Consider the following 20,015-nt stretch of genomic DNA (forward strand, 5'->3'; position numbering starts at 1 on the left):
TTTGTAGCATTCAGCATTGTGTAAACTCTTTATATATGATCCACCTTTCCCAGCAGACAGACCTGCACGCAGGGAGCAGCCTGTCTTGTCCACCCTGCATCCCCTGGGCCTGGCACAGAGCTCAGATTGCCGAGCAGGAGCTCAGATTGTCGGCTGAATTGAAGTGCATAATCCTAGCTTCTTGACAGCCATTCACATTTCCCTTCCTTGTAAGCTTTATGAAGGGGTTACTACTATCTCTACTTTACAGAGAGAACAACTGAGGGCTGGAAAAGGCAAGTACCTACTCAAGCTTTGCCTCAGCTCAGTGACAGTGGTAGCCCCTGAACCCAGTCCTCCTGACACAGTGGTGTCTGTGAAGGGCTGGGGGATCTGGGTCTCTGCAGGGACAAGGTCTGACGGTGTGACTGGCAGGTGTCTCTCATTTTGCTGTGGTCTTTCTTTAAATCAAAAAAATATTTTTTGCATGCTCTGAGCAGACCCTCTCTAGGCACTAGGGATACAGTGATGAACAAGTCACATGTCGTCCCAACTACAGGTTTCTCCTGAGTGTAGAGGAGGAAAGGAATAGGAAACTGGTTAATGTGGGCATAGAAGGAGCGGAAGGGATTATTTTGGGTGTTTGGAACCTGTCATCAAAGGCCAGAGACTCTGGGCTATGGGGATATGTGTGAGCTCATCGCAGAAACCCAGGTGACAGTCACCATACCTGAAGGCCACAGCCAGCTGGAGTTGGAAAAGGTCGCAGCGGAGGGCTGAGCACACCCACACCCCCATCGCTTCCTTCAGGAGAGGATGAGTTACCTTTAGGATGCGCCGCAGGCTTCGTAATTGCTGTGGCCTCATTTTGCTGGACTCCGTTCTAGAAGGGGCTCTGAGGAGGCCCGTAGAGCCTCTTTCCTACGGCAGTGTGTGCTTCGTGCGTCCCTGCCTCTGCTGTCTTTCACTCACTCGCTGTGAGTGAAAGCACACACTCTGCCCTCCTCCCCATGTACTTGGATCCTCCCAAACGATAGGGATTTTCCCCTTCCTGAAGCCTGCCCTGCCCTGCCCACCCCAGCCTGCAGCGACCATGTCCCCTTGCCTGAATCCTTGCAGCCCTCGCAGGCTGTCCAGGTCCCTGGCCTGCAGGTTTCATCCTTGTTGTGGGTTGAGTTGTGTCTCCTCTCCTCCCAAAAAGATACCTTAAAGTCCTAGCCCACAGAAGCTGTGAATGTGACCTAATTTGGAAACAAGGTCTTTGTAAATGTGACCAAGTTAAGATGAGTGGATTACAGCAAGCCCTTATGCAATGGCTGGTGTTCTTACGAGAAGGCCACACGGAGACAGAGACACACAGGGAGAATGCCACTTGATGACAGAGGCAGAGACTTGAGTGATATGTCTACAAGCCAAGGAACTCCAAAGATTGCCAACAACCACTGGAAGCTAGGAGAGGCAAGAAGGATCCTTCCCTAGAGACTTCAGAGAGAGCATGGCCCTGTCAATACCTTGATTTCAGACTCCCAGCCTCCAGAACCGTGAGAGAATAAATCTGTAGGTGTGAAGCCACCCAGCTTGCGGTACGGTGCTATGGCAGCCTTAGGGAACCAATATCATCAACAATGTCCTCTCTGCCTGACTGGATGCTGACTCCCAAGCATCAGGGGGGGGTCTTGCGTCAGGTACCCAGGTATCAAGTGAGAAATGAGTGCAGAGGGTCCTGAGACGCCCCCGGGAATTCCTTCAGAGCCATCCAGGGTTCTGACAGGAGCTGGGAAGTCCGCATGCCATCACACCCACGCCCTCCAGCCCAGCCCAGCAAAATGAGGTCTTCCCTGCTGCTCTCTCCTGACTCACTATTCTGCTCATGCCTGACCTTTGTTACATGTCACAATGACATATATATCTGTGGGTCTTTTGGTTCCTCCCAGTCACCTCCACTAGACTGTGAGCTCCAAAGGCAGGGACACATGGGTTCTGTTCAAGACCATGCGCGGTGATGTCTCGCACAGCGCTTGACCCTGGAGGAGTATGAACAGTCGTTGCCTCTGGGGAGGGACCTGGGTGAAGGTGAAGTGGATGGGGGAGCAGGAGATAAACTTTTACTGTTCAGCTTTGAGTCTTCCATACTGTTTACATTTCCCCTCGTGGGTCTTTCTACTTTAATGACAAAACAACTAGCTTGTATTTTAAATTTACAAATACATAAAAATACAGATTCCTACCCAAGAGAGGTAGCTCTGTTGTGGAACATGGGAATATGAGTTTTTGCAAGCTTCCCAGGCAGCCCGATGGCAGGTGTAAAAAGTGGACCAAGCCATTTGTCCCCATCTGAAGTCAACGCTGCAGCTCAAGGCACAGAATGTGGCCTTTCTAACCCAGGCTGTCTGGCCCTGGAGGAAGCTGCTCTAGTCTTTGAGGTCTCAGTGTCCCCTGAGTATAAAACTTCTGTCACATGACCAGATGTGACCAAGGTCTAGGACGAAGGCAGGGGGTCAGGGGAGAAGAGGTGGCACTATGAGAGGAGCAGATACAGTGCCACTGAGAAGGGCTTGGGGAAGCGGAGCCCTGGAAGGTGGTGCTGAGACCCCAGGAGCCCTCCTGACCCTCAGCTGTCTGCATCTTGTTCACTGTTGGATCATTGGTGCTTAGAACATGCCTGGAACAGGATCTGCCCCTCAATCAGCATTTGTGGAATGAGTGAGTGAATGAATGAATGAATGAATGAATGCAAGGAAGATAAGGCAATCTCTTTTTTAGCTTCTGCACCATTTCTAGCACAGAGTAAGGACTTTATAAAAACTTAAGTAATGAAAGAGTGAATGAGGAGGAATGGTGGAGATAGAGACCTGGGCTTGCATTGAGCCAGCCCCATCCTAGCTTAGGGCCAAGGGCCATGGCAGCCCTGCCAAAGATGAGCCCTGTGGTCTTGTCTCAGCAGCTTCCCATGCCTGCAGCCACCATAGAGACCCTTCTGTGTCATCATCATCTATGTAAGTCAGATACCCCACGTGGTGGGGCTGTACAGGGTATTAGGTGCTGGGGTCCTGCAGGCACAGTGGGGCCATGTGAAGCCCTGGATTGCAGGTGCAATGGTGGGTTTAGGGAAGGTCTTGGGGGGACAGCTTGGTACATGAGCCACCTTTATTTTGAGTCTCTGTCACCAGATTGAAACTGACAGCCTACCCAATAAACCAGCCCCACTAGGCAAGGACATAAGCATCTCCATAGTAAGTTATCAGATTCAAGAGTTCTGGTCCCCATGAGTTAAGTTTGATGACTGGGTTAAGTGTGCCCAAAACATCTGATACAATCTTAGGCTACATTAATGGAAGTGTAGATTCTCGGTAACGGGAGGTGTCCGATGGCGTTCATACCAGCTACCTTCCCATTTTATGGGCTTTGACCAACTGAAGTTCATCAAGGCAAGTGTCCTGGATGGGACCCAAGGCACTCAAGGAGAAGGGACTGGGAATGTTTGGCCCGAAGTATTCTCAAAAGTGCCCAAGAGAGCCCTACAAAGGCTGCCGAGAGGCGAACCAGTGGTGGGAAGGAAAGGCCAGGGCCTGGGAGGCAGAGGATATAAAGCTGTCATCCTGGGGCAAGCCCAGGAAATACAAAAGACAGGCAAGGGGCAAGGCTGTCATTCCAGGGGCCACTGACCTCCATCAGAGCAGGACAGGGGTTATGTGTGTGAGTCAGGCCCTCTTGCCCCACAGTGACCTCTCCCACTGACCTGCAGTGACAGGACCTGCCAGGCCACAATTGGAAAAGGATCCATTGCCTTCTGCTCCAGAGGCCCGCAGGAAAATGCACCCACCCCTCAGAGGAAGCCTGCTCAGGTGCATAGAGTAAGAGGACCCCTTTACCATCTCATATTCTCGTGGACCCCAACCCAACACACACAGGTAGTTTTACTGTCAGCTGAGGGATGCGGTGTCTGTGCCTGCAAATTCGTGGCTGGGCCCTGCCCCCAGGTCACAGAAGGAACCTCGCTGATCTATGAGCTGGATTTAAACCCAAGGCACAGTTTCTAGGTCGTGTAACTTAAAACTGCCTCTTGCAACTCCTCCGTTTTCTTGTCTTTCAACTGGGTTTTTAAAAGTTCACCCAAAGATCAATATAAGATGACAGAGATGACACCTATAAAGCGCCCAGTGTGATATTCATGAACTGAGGTTTCTCTCCTGCTTGGCAGGAGGGAGGGGGAGCACCATGGGTGGAAGGAGACAGCTTCTGCCAACTTCACTATTTTGCTCAAGACCCAGCCTCATTCTTTGCCAGCCCTTCTCCTGTCCCTTTCTCTTCAGACATCAAGCAGAAGGGAGCCTATGCTAGGAGCAGGGGAACCTGGAGGGCACAACTTAGGCCTGTCCACAGCCCTCCCCAGCCCTCCATAGATCAGGATTATAATACTATCAACAATAAAAAATAAGAAATAAATTTTAACTAAAAAAACTTTAAAAAGTTAAAAGGGCTCCTTGAGGCAAGGGTGTACCAGGCAGACGTCTTCTAAGAAAACTCCAGACTCGGGGAAGTCCCAAGTCCCACCCCAGAGATGATACCTCTCTGGAAGGCTGAGAGAATCTGTATTTTAACGGGCTTCCAGATGATTCTTACTTGATGTAGACTCTGGAGTTTGAAGCTCCTTGGCCAGGTGATGTCCCAGGGTGTCTCTCCCAGCACGGATGGCTGTGGTGCCTGCCATCAACCATCTGGTCTGCAGACCTGCCCACCTGCCAGGACGTCCCTCTCTTGCAGGTTGCCAGCTCAGGGAGCTCCAGGCCTCTTGTCTCAGCACCACTGGTGCCTTCCATGATTTATGGCTGTGACTCCCACACACACTCCGAGAACAGGAGAGCCCAGTGCACTGTGCACAAATTAAATCCAGCCTTCCTCTCCTCCCAGGTAATGGGCCCATCTGATGATAGAAGAGCTTATAAACAGCTATCGTCAAATTAATCTCAATGTTGGAGAAATAATAGTGGCCGTAAATAAGACTGAGTGTGCCTGGCTCACCAGCTTGTTAGGACACTTTATAAAACAGGGCAGCAACATTAATATTACACCGTCTCTTTAATTCCCCCAGCCACCTGGTGCAGAGACTGAGCACTGGTTGTGGAGTCTCCAGGGCAACAAGACCACTGCTCAGGGTACAAGAGGAAACCCCAGTGAAGAAGGGTTGCTGGCCAGTACCTGGCCATACCTCTTCTTCTTTCACCTCTGCCCAAACTTTCCCCATAACCACTGCGGGGTTCTCAGGGTTGGGGGGACACCGGCCATGCTCACTCTTGCCCATGCCCCTCAGGCAGCCTCCCCACCTCAGTGTCCCCTCTGTCACTTCCTACCAATATGGACCTCACCCTTCAACCCTGGCTTGAGACCCACCTCCTCCATGAAACCCTCCAAACCACACAGCATCCCAAAGGGACTTTGCAATGTTTGTTTTCTCCATCACCAGGCTATTACAGTGGAGACCATAGGAAATCAGCTGTGCCTCCCTCATGAGCCCAGACAGACACTGCCCCTTCTGGACCCCAACATAGGTCAGTGCAGACAGCGGAGGCCTCAGGAGGGTGACAATTGGGTGAGACAGGCCCCTGCTCTTCAGCAGGCCTGGGTCCCTTAAATTTGTATTTCCTGAGATAATGTGTGTAGAAACTATGGTGTGTACCTGTGTGTACATGTGTGTGTGAGCAGCATGTGGTTAATTGTGCACATACTTGCATCTGTGAATGTGTGTACATACTATGTTCTGATCTACTGTGTACAGATATTAAATTAATGAGTGTATATGCTGATACCGTAAGTGGCTGTAGATTGTATACGGATGTGGATTACATGGGAGTTGTGTTGGGGTGGGTGTGTTTCAGGGATGAGCATCTGGGTGCACTATTCTGTGAACATCAAGTGCTACGTGGACTGTGTGCAGTGCGTCAAATGTGCTAATGTGCTAATATGAATAGGGACTCCAAGACAAGGGTTTAATGTGCAGCTGGGGGTTAAGGGCCATGGAGGCTCCCAGCTGGTAGGGAGAAAGCCCATCATCAAGGAATCTGGGCAAGGTCATGAATAGAAGAAGGCGGGAGGGAAGCACTGAGCAGAGTGGGGCTTTGGTACAAGGCCAGACCCTCCAGCGGCTGAGCGCTCCCTCCGCAGCTGCCTTAGCTTCCCCGCCTCTGGCAGAGACTGCCCTGGCTGGTCTGCAAGGGCGTCGCTGAGAGTGAGTAGTTGGCTCACCACAGACCTCTGACCTTAGAGTCTTCTCTGGAGTAGGGAAGGATGGCACTCCTGGAAGGAAGGCTAGGGGAAGGGGGCCTTCAAGACAGGCAGTCACCAACCTATGAGCCACCTTTCATGGCCTTTCTTTCAATCAGTTGCCATTTCCCCTCAGTATAAGGGAGTTGCTTTTGGGCCAGTGTTGAGCTAGATGACCCAGGGCCCAGGCCAGCATTTCCCAAACTGTTCTCCATGCACCAAGTTCAAGGCATGTTTCTAGGAGTGTCACACACACACACACACACACACACACACACACACACACACACACACTTTCTGTGTTCAGATAGTTTGGAAAAATGCTACTGAAGCAGAACCAAAAGGATTTCTTTATTGTGGGACTTATCAGAGCCTTTAATTTGTTAATATGAATTGGGATTCTCCAAGGCAACGGTATAATGTGTAGTATTTTCCAAGTTGTTGGAACATGTAACTCTTTTGCACAAACAACTTTTAAGAGCTCAGGGGGTCCTGGTGTTTGGATGAACAGTGTGGGAAATGCTGCCCCAGGCCCCTACTTCAAGGGTCAACTCAACACTCCCATCTCCTGCATCCTCTGGGTCTCCCAGACACCACAAACCCCTCCACTTCCCCTCCTCTGAACTCCTCCCAGACCTCCCAGCAGTAGGCCATGATAACCCTATTATGATGATGATGATGATGACTATGCCTTCTCATTGTTTCATAAGGGTCTGTCAAGACTCCAGCCTTGTTTTCGAGATCTCTAAGGGCAATGCCCAGATCTCATCTTTAGTCCTTAGCTCAAGACATTTGGAGCTCTGGGTAGATTGTGTGCACTTTTGACAAAAGCCAATCAACCAGCAGCAATGCTGGTCAACAAGCAGCACTGCTACCTTGACAATAAGAAGTGACAAAGCCCCAGCTCCCTCACAGGACATTAACCTCCTCCCCATGTCCCCTCTGCAGCACTCTGCTTCTTAGCCCACCCTGTGCCCCTGAAGCCCCTCTGCCTGCAACACCCTGGTCAACCCCATGCCTCCTTAAAGACTCAGCTCAGCATCAGCCCCTCCAGGTACCCCCTCCCCCAGGACTGCTCCCCCAGGCTGAGAGAGCACCCAGCACACACCTTGGAGCATACTTTCCGATTGTGCATGTGTCTGTTTCCCGCCAGACTGAATCTCTTTAGGGCAAGTAAAGCGCTTAGGAGAGTGCCTAGCACAGAGCAAGTGTGACAGAGCGTTTGCTCTTGTTATTATTACCCCCAGGTCTCCAGTGCCCGGCACGGTGTCTGGTCCAGTGCAGATGCTCAGTGCACACTGGTTGGATGAGCTGAATAAATCCAAGATCAAATCTGAGCCTCATTATAAGCCTGTTGGGTTATAATGGAATTGTTCCCGTTTTACAGTTGAGAACACTGAGGCTCAGCGAAGTTTTTTCCTTCCCTTTTGTTCCCCTTACCAAATTCAAAGTTCCTCCTAGGAGCAGGCGGGGGGATTCTGCAAGTAGAAACTTCCTAGTAGGGAGCACATACAATAAGAGCAGCCCTGTACTCGGTGCCAGGTGTCATGGTGGCTGCTTTACATGCGTGTCTCACTAGGTCCTCACCCAGCCTGGCAGGTCAGAATGAGTACCTCAATGCCCTAGGAGGGTTGCCCATTTCTGAGGGAGGCCATTACCCCTTGGACAGCCTCACCCTCTGCACAGCTCTCCCAAGAGACAGCGAGTGGGCCCATGGGGTGCTCAGGTAGCCCAGCTGGGCAGAGGAGTAGAAGAGGAGACAGAGTTCCAGGGGAAATCACCAGGGCCAGGGGGGATGGCAGGGAGGAAGGGACTGGAATGGGTGGGATGACAGTGAAATGAGAGAGCCCAATGCTCCAGAAAGAAAAGGAAAAATCAGACAAGGCGATCGCCACAGGACTCTGAACATTCACCTCTTGGATTAGATCTGGGCTTACATGGGGAAAGGGTCAGCAGGGAGCAGACCTGATAGCTCTCCCAGGCAGCAAAGCTACAGATCTCAGAACAGCTCCAGTTCTGCCTCCTCTGGGAGGCCCTCCTGATTTTCCCAGGCCTCAGTGACCTCTCCCCATCCCATGTGCCAACCCTAGCCAGCTGGCCCCCCGGCTGGCCCACACTGTCTAGTCATTGTGACCAAGGTTTGTTTGTAACTTAGTCCATGTGTTCTTCACCCACTTCAGGTTACTTAGGGGTCTCCCCAGCTAAGCTGTGTGCCAGGAGCTGTCTGCACCTCCGCTGCCCACAGCCCAAAGTAGATTCTCAGTAATTTATGCAATGAAGCTAAAATATGCCCAGCCCTTTCCTCTCTGTCCCCTTTGCACTCCCTTAGGACCTGTCGGACTGTTCCAGGTCCAAACAAACAGGGATATATGTGCGGGGGGGGGAGGAGGGCAAGTTGGGAATGGCCGTCTTTTGCAAAACACCTCCCAGGATTTTGTGTGCCATGTACTCTACTGTAACTCTCTTTCATCGCCTCCTCCCATGACACTGGTATTAATGATTATCTCAATTTTTTTCTCATGAAGAGACTGAGGAGGAGTCCAAAGTCACCCGGCTTGTAGGTGGGTGGTAAGGCCAGGAGTTGAACCCAAGACTGCCTGATGTCAAAATGTGTACATTTCTTGCAAGTACTTAGTCTCCCGCAACCATCCTCAAGAAGCCCCAGGAAGTGCAGCCTGGTCGGGGAGCAGGCCTCAAAGTCAAAGGGCCCTGAGTTTCTGTTTGGGAAGATGAAGATATTTTGGAAATAGAGATGACGGTGGCACAACATTGTGAATGGACTTAAATACCACTGAATTGTACAATATAAAAATGGCTATATTGGCAAATTTTATGCTAAATATATTTTATGACAGTAAAAAAGAAGACAGCCCTAGAGTACCAGGGACAGCCCCTGCTGGGCATCTCATTTTCATCCTTTGACCTTCCCCTTGGACCCTCGCTCTCAGCTCTGGCCCTGGCTCTGCAGACTACAAACACGTGGATCAGCCACCATACTGAAATCCCACCCTTCTCCCTCTGCCCAGTTAAACCGCGCCACCTTCAGCCTCACCCATAAGTCCCTGCTGGGACTGCTGGAACTCGGACTGCTTCCCACTGGCCTTGAGTCAAGACCCAAGAAGAGCACTGAGCCTCAAGAGTCAACAGACCAGGTCCCAATCCTGTCGGGGCTCTTGGGAGCTGGCCTGGTGGCTCCAGCCACTGGACAGACTTGGGTTTCTAGTTTTGTGAATAGAAGGCATTGGGCCACCCAGAAGTGCTTCTCACACTTCCTCAGAAGTGCCCAAATGCCATAGAGGTGTGAAACGACCCCAGCCATAGGGGCATGGCTGGGACTGGCCTGCCCAAATGAAATATGTCATCGAAGTTCTATGTTTTCACTCAAAAGTTTACGCAAAATTTGCAACTGGTGACATCAGAGTTCCTTGTTTAGTTTAATATAAAAATCTCCTTTTCCCCAAATTTAGCAGTAAAACAGGAAACCAGGCTGTGTTTATCCTATGGGGTGGAGAGGCTCTTTTTAGCCCTGAGCCGAGGTGCTGCTCACTGTCTGTTACACAACTGTCCAGTCTCCCCTCTAGTCTGGATGCTCCCCCCCCCCATGGTCAGTCCCCTCAAGACAGGGCTCTGCGGGTCCTAGCACAGGCTTGGTGAGTACCTGGAGAGGAGCAGCACCCGCAGAGGAGTGAGAGGCAGAGCCTGTCTCTAGCTCCCTCCCCGCACCTTCCCATCCTTTCTGCCGGGCCTTCTCCACCTCTCTCCCAGAGGAAGCCTGCACTGGTCAGGGACCCTTCAGGATGGGATGGGGACAGAATAGGGACACGACATTCCAGGTTCACGTCGGGGCTTCTACGCTACCTTCACCTGCCCAGGTGAGGGCAGGTCTGCTGTTGCTCCCTTCACCCCACATGGCCTCTCTTCCCCTCCCCCCTCCCATCATCCCCGTCCCATTCTTCTTGGTGGACAGACAGCTGGATTCCTCGATCCTGGCGGGGCCCAAGTTCCCTCCCATGGCCTGTTGCTGCCCTTCCGCTACTGCTCTAGGCAGTGACAACCTTGCCCCCTGGGTACCCCTGCCCCCTGAGCACCCCTGACTGGGGCAGCCTCAGTATCTCCTCAGCCAAAGGAAGTCAGGCAGGAGCTGCCTGCCAGGCCCAGCCTCCCTCAGAAATGCAGACCAAGCCCCCCCCCCCCTTCAGGCCTGACCTCCACCTAAGCCGGCGGGGAGTGTGTGGGGGGGGGATGTGAGTCCACCAAAAGCGGCCAAGGCCAGGGCCCACCTACCCTGGTTCCAAAAAGGGCTCCTGTGAATGCGGGCTCTGGCCAGCTCGGTTTGTCCCTCTCCGTCAGCGCCGAGCTAGGCTCATACTGCTGGGCAGTGGGTGACCAGCTATGCAAGCAGCCTTGAAAAAGAGGCCTGGCCTGTGGGCTCAGGTCTTCCCCAGTCACAGCCTCAGGCGGATTTATCAGCTCTGGTCAGCAAGGCCACGCCTCATGGGTGGGGGTGTAGCTCTGACAGGCCCAACAGCCTTTCCCTGCAGTGCATTCCAGCTCCCTCCAAGGATGCCATGGCGTTGAAGACCCCAGTGGTAGCGCCACCCTTTGACTTAAGGAAGGCCAGTGTCTCCAGCCCTGGGGTCGGGGTGAGCATATTAACCCATCAGTGCCCACAGAGTTTGGGAGCAAAAGCAATTGTTCTAGAAGTAGGGTGGTCCTGGGGGACAGGTGCACTGCGGGGCCCCTAAGGAGCGGGAAAGGGGTGACATGGAGGCCTGGCAGCTGTGCAGGAGAGCCAGAGCTAAGCAAGCTGGCAGAGGAAGGGGGTTATCTTGAGAGTGCCTCCACCCCCTTCCCACCCACTCACAGTCCCAGAGGGGGAGCAGCAGCTGTTGGAGAGCTTCCTGCCCTTCCTTGAGACAGGTGTTGGCTGAATTCTCACTTCCTCCCAGTCTCTGAGAGCTCCACCCACCCCCTCTCCAACCGCAGTCTGGTGCTGAGTCAGCAGCCACCACTTACTTTCTCTCCTAGGCTCTGGAGGCCAGGGCTGCACTGCCACCACCACCTTGGGACAAACCACCACGTGGATGACTTCCTGGAGGGCTGTCTGTTTCTCCTGACCCGCAGGGGACATACACCTCAGGAGGCCCCATCAGGAAACAATGATATCCCAGGGAACTTCTTGCTCAGAGGCCAATCAAGAACAGTGAGGCCAGTGAGCAGGACCTACACTCAGCTTGGGCCCCCATGGAGTCTGTGCTCACTGCCCTGGCACAAGCCACCAGGAGTAACTGCCGCTCCCCTTCCCTCCCGCAGCACAGCAACCGGCCAGCGGAAGGGCACGTGCCTATCCATTGAGCACTAAGAGCCGGGGCTGCTGCCCAGGGAACAGGCAAAAAGAACAGAAATGAAGAAATCACAGCTTTTTAGAGCAGGAAGGGGCAATTAGGACAATTATATCCCTTGGCAGATAGGAAGTGCAGGCACGAGCAGTCAGACCTGGCCAACATGTCACAGGGGTGACTGGCAGAGTGGGACTCGAAGACCAGACTGTACTGGGTGGCCCACTGTACTGGGTGGCCTGTCTGAGAACTACTTTGTGAATTATTGTTACTGTTCCCTTTGTTTGACTTCTCACTTTGTTTCATATGCATTACTTCATGTGACACCATTTCACTGATGGAGAAACTGAGAGCCAGTGGAGGAAGTTGACTTGCTCAAGATCACAGTGGAAGTTTGTGGCAAAACAAAGACCAGAACCCAGATCTCAGAAGAGTTTATCCAAATCTTCATTCCCCAAGCTCTCTCTTATCTCCCCTGCCCCTCACCTATCTGGGTCTGTTGATGGAAGAGGCTGATGGTGGGCAGAGGCATGACCTGTTCCACTAACCGGTTACCTCCTCCCAAACAGCCCAAGGGAGGTGGTAGGCAGGCCAGCACTGAGTAGCCCTGCAAGCCAGGACCTTTTGAATACCTCAGAAGCCACCGAGCCCTGTGTGCAAAGCCACCATCAAGTGGAATATTATGCTGTCATTTTAAGTGATGCTTGTGAAAATAACATAGTAAAACATGAAAAGGCTTGTGCTTACCCAGTTCTGCTTGCTTCCTCTTACAGGAAGGCCCCTTGTACCAATCTTCCTTCCCATCCCTGAGACTCCTGGTTTGGGCTCTGTCACCCCTGGAAGCCTGCCATGGCCTCCTCCTTGGCCTCAGCCCCTTAGGATCAATCACCCCTGTGTCACCAGCTGCCAGAATAAGTTGTTGAAACAGAACTCTTCCCAGAGAGCTTCCAATGGCTAACGGAGCAAGTCCAAACTCTAAGGGAGCTCCCAGAGGCCTTCAGAATCTGGCTTTAACATCTCTTCCCGACTTTTCTCCCTCATTCTCTGGACCTCATGCTGCTTAATTGCTGGAGTTGTGCTCTAGAAAGAATCATTCAAAGAGAGACCAATGGTTCCAGTGCATCCTGTGGCTGTGCAATGCAACAAGCCTGAACACATGCCCCTACACACACACACACACACACACACACACACACACACACACCTCCCTCTTCATATGTACTTTCTGTTCTTGTCAATCCAGAGCCACTGGCCTTGGCCAAGGTCTTACTCCTTTCCCATTCCCCACCTGGAGCTCCTCCCTCCCGTATGCACACCACTCTTTGAGGCACATCTCAACCCCACCTCCTCAGCAAGGTCATCTCTGACTTTATTTGATCCCTGAAGCCAGTAAATGCCTACAGTTGTGAGGAATGGGTGGCAGCCACCTAGCACATGCTAGGCACCTACTGTGTGTCAAGGGCCTTCAAATAGTTTAGAGAAACCTTATCAGGCAGGTATTATGAAGGTCATTGTTCAGATGATACTCAGAGCAGTAGCCTAAGTTCACCCTCCCAGTTCAAGACTGGGCAACTACTCAACCCCTGAATTGCTCCAAGCTCTTTCCACCTCACCAGTCAGGATGTCCTTCTATCCATTTGGGCACTTAGTCACAGAACATCTTAGACAGCATTTGGTTTTCTGAGCATTCATCTCCCAGCCTCAGCATGAGCCTCAGGAGGGCAGGTACCCAGGTCCTAGGTTGTTTTCATATCCCCCTTTGCTTGGACCCAAGTAGGTACTCAATAAATACTCATTAACTAAATGAACAAACAACTGAGTGAATGAATGACTGACTACATGAAGGTACAGGCCATGTGAGTGGTTCAGATGTGGGGTTATGAATGTTTGCTTTTAGTTCTTAAGTCACCTAGAAAATCTGAGTCTCTCTTAGATAAGCCCTCCCCTCTAGCTGCCTTCCCTCCCAATTCTCTTAGAAATATATTGGTTCATCTGTGGCTAAACCATACAGGAAATTAATAAATACTAATTCAAATTCATACTATATTAAGCAAGGAATTTTTAAAGAGCTATTTAGATCCATAGAAAAACTAAGGCAGAAGGGTCTTGCACATTTGTGCAACAGTGGTCTAGTAGGACTGAGAGATCTACAGTTACTCCCTGAATTGGAGTCAGGGCCTGTGTCTCCTGGTCAGGAAAGGGGCCCCAAACTGCACTTGGATCCTGCATGGAGCTGTTGCTTCCCTACCCCAGAAAACCATTAGGTTTTCCAACGTGACACTGCAGCCTTCTTATTTAAAGATGGGAAAGACATTGGAGGGGGGTGGTCAGTGGGCAAGAGGTAAGCAAACTGCAAAAGAAAGAGAGGTGACCCAGTCTCTGTCATTTGTATGTTAGGGCATTGAGACTCTTGGTGGCCTTTTCCCCTAACCTTGAATGCCATAACCAGTATTTATAAATAATGGTTTATGGGAAACGATTATTTAAGACAACTCATCAATTAAGTGGGCCTTATCTGATGCTAGTTTCAAGAGAGAAGTTCTCCTGTTCAGAAAGAGGATCTGTGAACAAGAGCTGTGTTCCATCTTATTACAAAGTCTATGGTATCAGTTCTACATAACAGATGGCCTTTCCAAAATCCTGGAGTCAAAAATTATTAAAACAGATATATGTCAGATGGTTGAGAGAGTAGATATAAAATACAATAGCTTTGTAATGATTGGATCTTCCAGTCCGGGGGGGGGAAAAAGGCTCCTTCATATGAATGTTTTAATTCTGAAAATCTGGGTGAAAATACAGGATGCATTTGATAAGATGCTAAAACATTTCTTCCCATTAACCTACTAATTTTCTATATTATTACTAGGTTACTAAACCACCCTCAAAATGTATTGATCAAATAATTCTGACATACATAACACTAATTTAGAAAAATAAAATCTTGGAGTTGGTTAATATTGATCAAATGAACCACAGCTTCCTAGGACAAAGATGTGGGTGATCACCTGATTTGGAGTAGTTTTATTATTGTTGAATTTGGTTTGAGGGTGGTTTATTTTATTTCTTAAACTAGGTACAGAATTAAAAGTTTCATGTAAACCAAAAATGAAAGAAGGAGGAGGCGTAGAAAAGAAAGAAAAATCCTGGAAGACCTGCATATCTCTTTTTGTACAACTACAGCATGAGCTCCACTGGGGACATCCATGTGTGTCCATGTGTCACAGTAAATCAGCTCAGCTTTCCCACCCCGGCTGGGGAGAGCATGAGAACAAAGGGCTGGAGCCGCAAGGGCAGCCATGGGGGGAGAGGAGAGAGTCCACCAAGCCACAAAGACTGCAAGGAAGCACTGTGGTCAGGCAGGGGTGCGCCTGCCCAGGAAGGAAATGCTGGCAGAGGGGCAGAGGCAAGCCCCGGAGACAGCCCAGAGGAGAGAGGAGGAGGCATGTCAGCCCAAGGAAAAGCGGCTCCAAAATGATGACCCTTTGAAGGAACCATGAATTTCTTTAATCAACTGATTTCCTTGAGTCTAAAACGCCTCATTTAGCAAGGCTTGTTCTGGGTTGAAATTGAATAGGTGTAATTGACAAATGCTTGAATTTGGGTTCCACTCGGAGGGGGGAAAAATACCTCTCCACTGGTTTCTCAAATGTAATTATGGATAAAGATACATTTTAAGGACTCTTCTTCCAATTCGATTTCCATATAGGTCCAGGCTTCCCTCTTGATCCCCCCTTTCCCCCAAAACACACACACACACACACACATGCGCTTAGACAATGCCAAGAGATCTGGCTTTCTTTCTCAAGAGAGGCACTAGGGCCACAGATGAGGCAGCTGTCAGGGACTCGGCTATAATCAGCTTTAACTGGCTCCCGGCCTGCAGAGGGCACAGACCCTCTTATTCCTGTGCTAACAGGTCAGGCTGCTGGCCCTGGGATGAATGCAGGGGTGATCTGAATTGGTTTCTGTTTCAAACATCTTCCTTATGCAGGATCTCAATGCAAACCTTACATTGCCAGTCCCAAGAATGTAAATATGCACACAGAAGAGGGTACTTTAAAATTCCAGATCATGGCTTCAACTACATGTAACATGTCCCCCCTCCCCACCAGCATGATTTAGAAGGACAGTAAATCAATGAGACAGTAAAAGGAAAAGTTAAAACACAACTGAAAATGGGTTTTTCAGGCAAGTCTGAAATGCTACAAGATTGCTAGTTAAGAACAGTATCCCTTTTCTCAACTTAAGTGTTATATCCCCTTCTCTTCACCAGCATCACAAACCGAGTGACGTGTAACTTGGAAACCAAGATGAAATGTGGAGGCTGCTAGCTACACAGGTGGCCAAAGATAGGGGTTCTCTCTAGCAGTTGAGCTGTTTGGGTGTGACAGGACAAGTGACCCCTCCCATCACCTCAGAGGTCTATTGTAAAAAGATACGGACCGGTTGAGATTAAGGTCACCGTATCTGCACCACAAAACAAAAGAAAAAAGTTTAAAAAAAAAAAAAAAGGCATTCACTCGAATCTTACAATGGGAGGTGGGAGTGGTGGGTGGGTGAGGGTGGGGATAGAAAAGCAAGGGGGGGGATATCTAAACAGCAGGATACGACAATAAATGGGGAAACAGCAAGAGAAAAAGCACACTAGGTTAATATAGGAAACTAGTTCTTTATTGAGAGATTGTATATTAGTATTAGTGGATTCTGTGTGTAACAATGTTGTCATGCACACGATACAAAAAAAAAGGAAAAAAGGAAAAAAAAAAAAGGCTGGGCCCACCATGCTTCGAAGGGCAACAGAACAAAAGCAGCGTACAATGAGCAGATGGCCCGGGCTACACGACCACAGTACGGTTCAGCAGGGTAACATCTCTAACCGAGCGCTGTACATTGTCAACTGGGGGATGTAAAAAAATACAGATCATGCTTTAGTTTTAGTACAAGAAAAGGTGAAAAAGATACACAACCAAAAGGATATCTGATACAGAAAAAAATTACCCACAAAATAAGAACAGGAAGTAATTCAGCACAGCAGAACACGCTATCCCTGTTTAATGGAAAACCATTTTGCTGGGGATTCTTTCTGTTTCCTTCTCTTATTCCCCGCCCCTCTTTCCTTTCAGATTGCCACATGGCAATCTGGGGAGGCCGCTTGTGACTTTATTTTGGAAGGGCCCTCGAAGTAGGGGCCTTATTCTTTCATGATCGCTCTGTTTTGTTTCAAGCAGGTCTGGCCGGTGAGGCGGCAGAAGGAAGCCGGCTGTTAAAGGGGCAGCTCCGAGGGCCAGGGCAGATGTCCAAAGATGCTCTTGACATTGTACCATTAAACAATTAAGACACCGTGGGCCATGGCTCCCCCTTAAGCCAGGGATCTTGCTGCACCAAATTTTCAGAGGTTATAGAGTAGCAGCAGCTGTCATGTCATCAAGATTTTCATAGGTATATATTTATTATTTTTTGCCTCCCACTAAATGTGACCTGGTCACTTATGCCTGGGTGCTGCCAGAAAGGTAGCTGATGGCCACCCAGATAAGTGGGAAATGGGGTCCTATGGCCTCCAAGCCAAGGCAAAAGGAATCCACTTAACAGGGATTTACAGTGCAATGTACTCGGCTAAACAAGATGAAGATACAAAAATGGTTATTTCTCTACATCTATTCTGAAATGGCCTACATCCTATATTACTACAATGGAAACTAAAAAGAACAGATTTAAGCTTGCAGACTATCTAATAGTTTTACAAGAAGATTGTGGTTTAGGACCTTGTTGGGTTAAGCATTAGTATCCTCTATCGGAAGGTCATGAATTCTTATCACATTGTGCTAAATTTTACCCACAGCCCAGTCACTCTCAGCCCTTGAATTTCCTGTGGGCGTGTTTGCCATGAAAGTAAACTTTCATCCAAGGGCAGAATTTTTTTGTTGGATTTTTTTGGGGGGTGGGTGGGGGTGGGGGAAGGGGATATTAAAAATAAAATTTAAAGGCAGCTGAGCAATTTGAATTTCAAAACATGGACTCGGCATCCTGCAATGGTATTTAGAGATCGGTGGTATTAATGAGGATGATAATGATTTAATCAGGATAATTATACTTTCAGGCCCAACATCCTTCTTAATCATTTTTGAATTTCTGCCTAGTGAAATGTTCCACACCCGTTTTCAGAGGAAATGCCAAGTAATAAGACATAATTGTGATTTGGGGGAGGGGAGGTTGGCATTTCAAGGAAGACCTCATCCAGCCCCCCATTCCTATTCCTCACACACCCACTCCACCACCGCCCCCAAGGGCTAAGCTGGCCTGAGATAGGGGATACTGCCGCTTAAATAGCAATGCCTTCCTCAGATGGAGACAGGAGATGGTTAAGAGGGGTGTCACAATACAGCTAAATGCGGAGGCAGAGGGTCACAGCGCACACAGCAGCGAGTTGACCATTCACTGAGCTACACAATGAAGAAAAAAAAAGATTTGATAAATGCAGAATGTCATCATTCTATCATCACACAAAAAAAACTGCGGTTCAAACAGGCCTAAGAGGGTCAACCTTGCCTTTTAGGTTCTGGGGAGAAGCATGGGGTTGGGGACAGCTGGGCTGGAAGAAAGAGGGCTGGGCTTCCTTTCCCTCGCCCAATCGGCCCCCGGGGCGCACTAAAGCGCTGGCCCCTCGACCCCCCCCCCCCAGTCTTGGTGGAGGAGCCCTGGTAGCAGAGGGAAGACATCATTCTGTGCGTGAGGGAGGAGGAGGGGGAGGGCCTTAGCCAGCAGGGATTTAAGCAGACGTGGAGTGGGAGAGGATAGAAGAAACATTTCCAAGAAGAGAAATGTGAGTCCAGAAGCAGAATACAAAAAGAATAAAAAAAAATGAATCTAAATGCATCTCGGATTTGCTTGGGGAGGTGGGAATTTTTGATTAAAAGAAAATGGAAGAAATGGGAGGGGGGGACTCGAGCTATTGTAGCAGAATGTGAGGGAAAGGGATGTGGGGAAGGGGGCGTGCAAACACTCCCCACGTACCACAGTTAAAAACAAAGCCGGCGCCCGGCCTGCAGCCTGGTCAACGCCTGCCCGGCAGCGGCCTGGCCTGGGGCCGCTCACCACCTCACCCTCACACTCGGCAGCACCCAAGGGCCAGGCCCCCGGCTCCGCCTGGGCCCGGGGGTGCACAGCAGTGCACGTCTGACTCTCCGAGGCGCGCGCACTCTTGCACACACACTCACTCACACACACACACACACTCCCCAAGCATTTGGAACCCGCAAACGCAACTGTCATACAGACAATGGGGGGAGGGGGAGAGCACAGGGAGACACACAGGAAGGGTTAAAGGGAGAAAAGGGTGGGCTGGGAAATCGTGCAAGTGCCCGAGAGGGTGGGGGCTGGGGCTCGGGACGGGCCGATACCAGATCGCAGCTACCCAGCCATCGGTATCAAGGGCCAAAAAAAAATGAAATACGAACACAAATAACACAAAACACACATGTACCTCAAAAAAAGCAAATCACAGAAAACCAAGTATGTTTCCACGCACACGAACACACGCACTCGCGCGCGCACACAGTCGTGGTATCTCCGCCTTTCGATCACACAGGGCTAGGAATTAGGGGAAGGGGCTGTGACTTGGGGGGACTGCGTCCGCCGCAAAGAAGAAAAAATGGGGCTGGGGAGGGAGGGACTCAGATTCGCCAAACCCTAACTTCACTGCAAAAGCTCCCACGAGGGCGGCCGCTCCCACACTCGGGGGCCCCTCCAAAAGGGAGCGGGGAGAAGCCACCGCTCGCCCTGCAGCCCCGCGGGCGTGCCCTGAGCACCCCCGCCTCCCCCGGTGCCCGCCCCCGCTCCCGCCCCGGTGCCTGCGGCGATCCACGCTCCGAAGCGGACCCCGAAAAGAAAAAGCGATACCTCTGTTTCGCACAGAGCCAAACACTGGAAGCACGAGATAGCCGACGTGGACCAGGACCATCCTGGCTCCTCGCGCGGCGGCGGCGGCGGCTGCGCGCGGGCCCTTTGTGGCGCGGCTCCGGGGCGCGGGCGCGGGCGGCGGCGGGGCTGCGGGAGCCGCCGGGGCGGGAGGCGGAGCGCGGGGCGCGGGCGGCGGCGGGGCGGCGGCTGGCGGGGAGACAGATGGCCCATGGAAAGGCTCCCTTCCCGGCCCCTCTCGACATTCAAAGGCGCTGGGGCCGCAGCTGCCGCCACACAAAGGCGCGCGCAGCCAATGGGAGCCGAGCGCGGCGCGGCGCGGCCTCGCCGGAACCGCGGGGGACAGCGGGGACCGCGGGCGCGCGGGTGGCGGGGGGAGGGAGGGTGACGGCTGAGAGGGAGCGGGCGGCCAATCGCGGTGGCCTGGGGCCCGGCGCGAAGGGGTGGGGCGGGGGTCAACCCCGGGGGACGCGTGGAGCCCGGCGCGGATCCCTGGTCGCCCGCAGGCCGGAGCACGCGGGA

General features: G+C 51.1%; 1 protein-coding gene across 1 annotated transcript in view; it reads right to left on the bottom strand.

The window, feature by feature from the left end:
- Nucleotides 1-19,628, bottom strand: part of ARK2C (arkadia (RNF111) C-terminal like ring finger ubiquitin ligase 2C) — an 89,789-nt gene extending 70,161 nt beyond the window's left edge. The window contains exon 1 of the mRNA XM_081150179.1: nt 19,476-19,628. Within this exon, the coding sequence (XP_081006305.1) occupies nt 19,476-19,536 (61 nt within the window). The 5' untranslated portion in view covers nt 19,537-19,628. The remainder of the gene's footprint in view (nt 1-19,475) is intronic.
- Nucleotides 19,629-20,015: the final 387 nt, after the last annotated feature.

Source organism: Miniopterus schreibersii (assembly GCF_964146895.1).
Source record: "Miniopterus schreibersii genome assembly, chromosome: 10".
Lineage (NCBI taxonomy): Eukaryota > Metazoa > Chordata > Mammalia > Chiroptera > Miniopteridae > Miniopterus > Miniopterus schreibersii.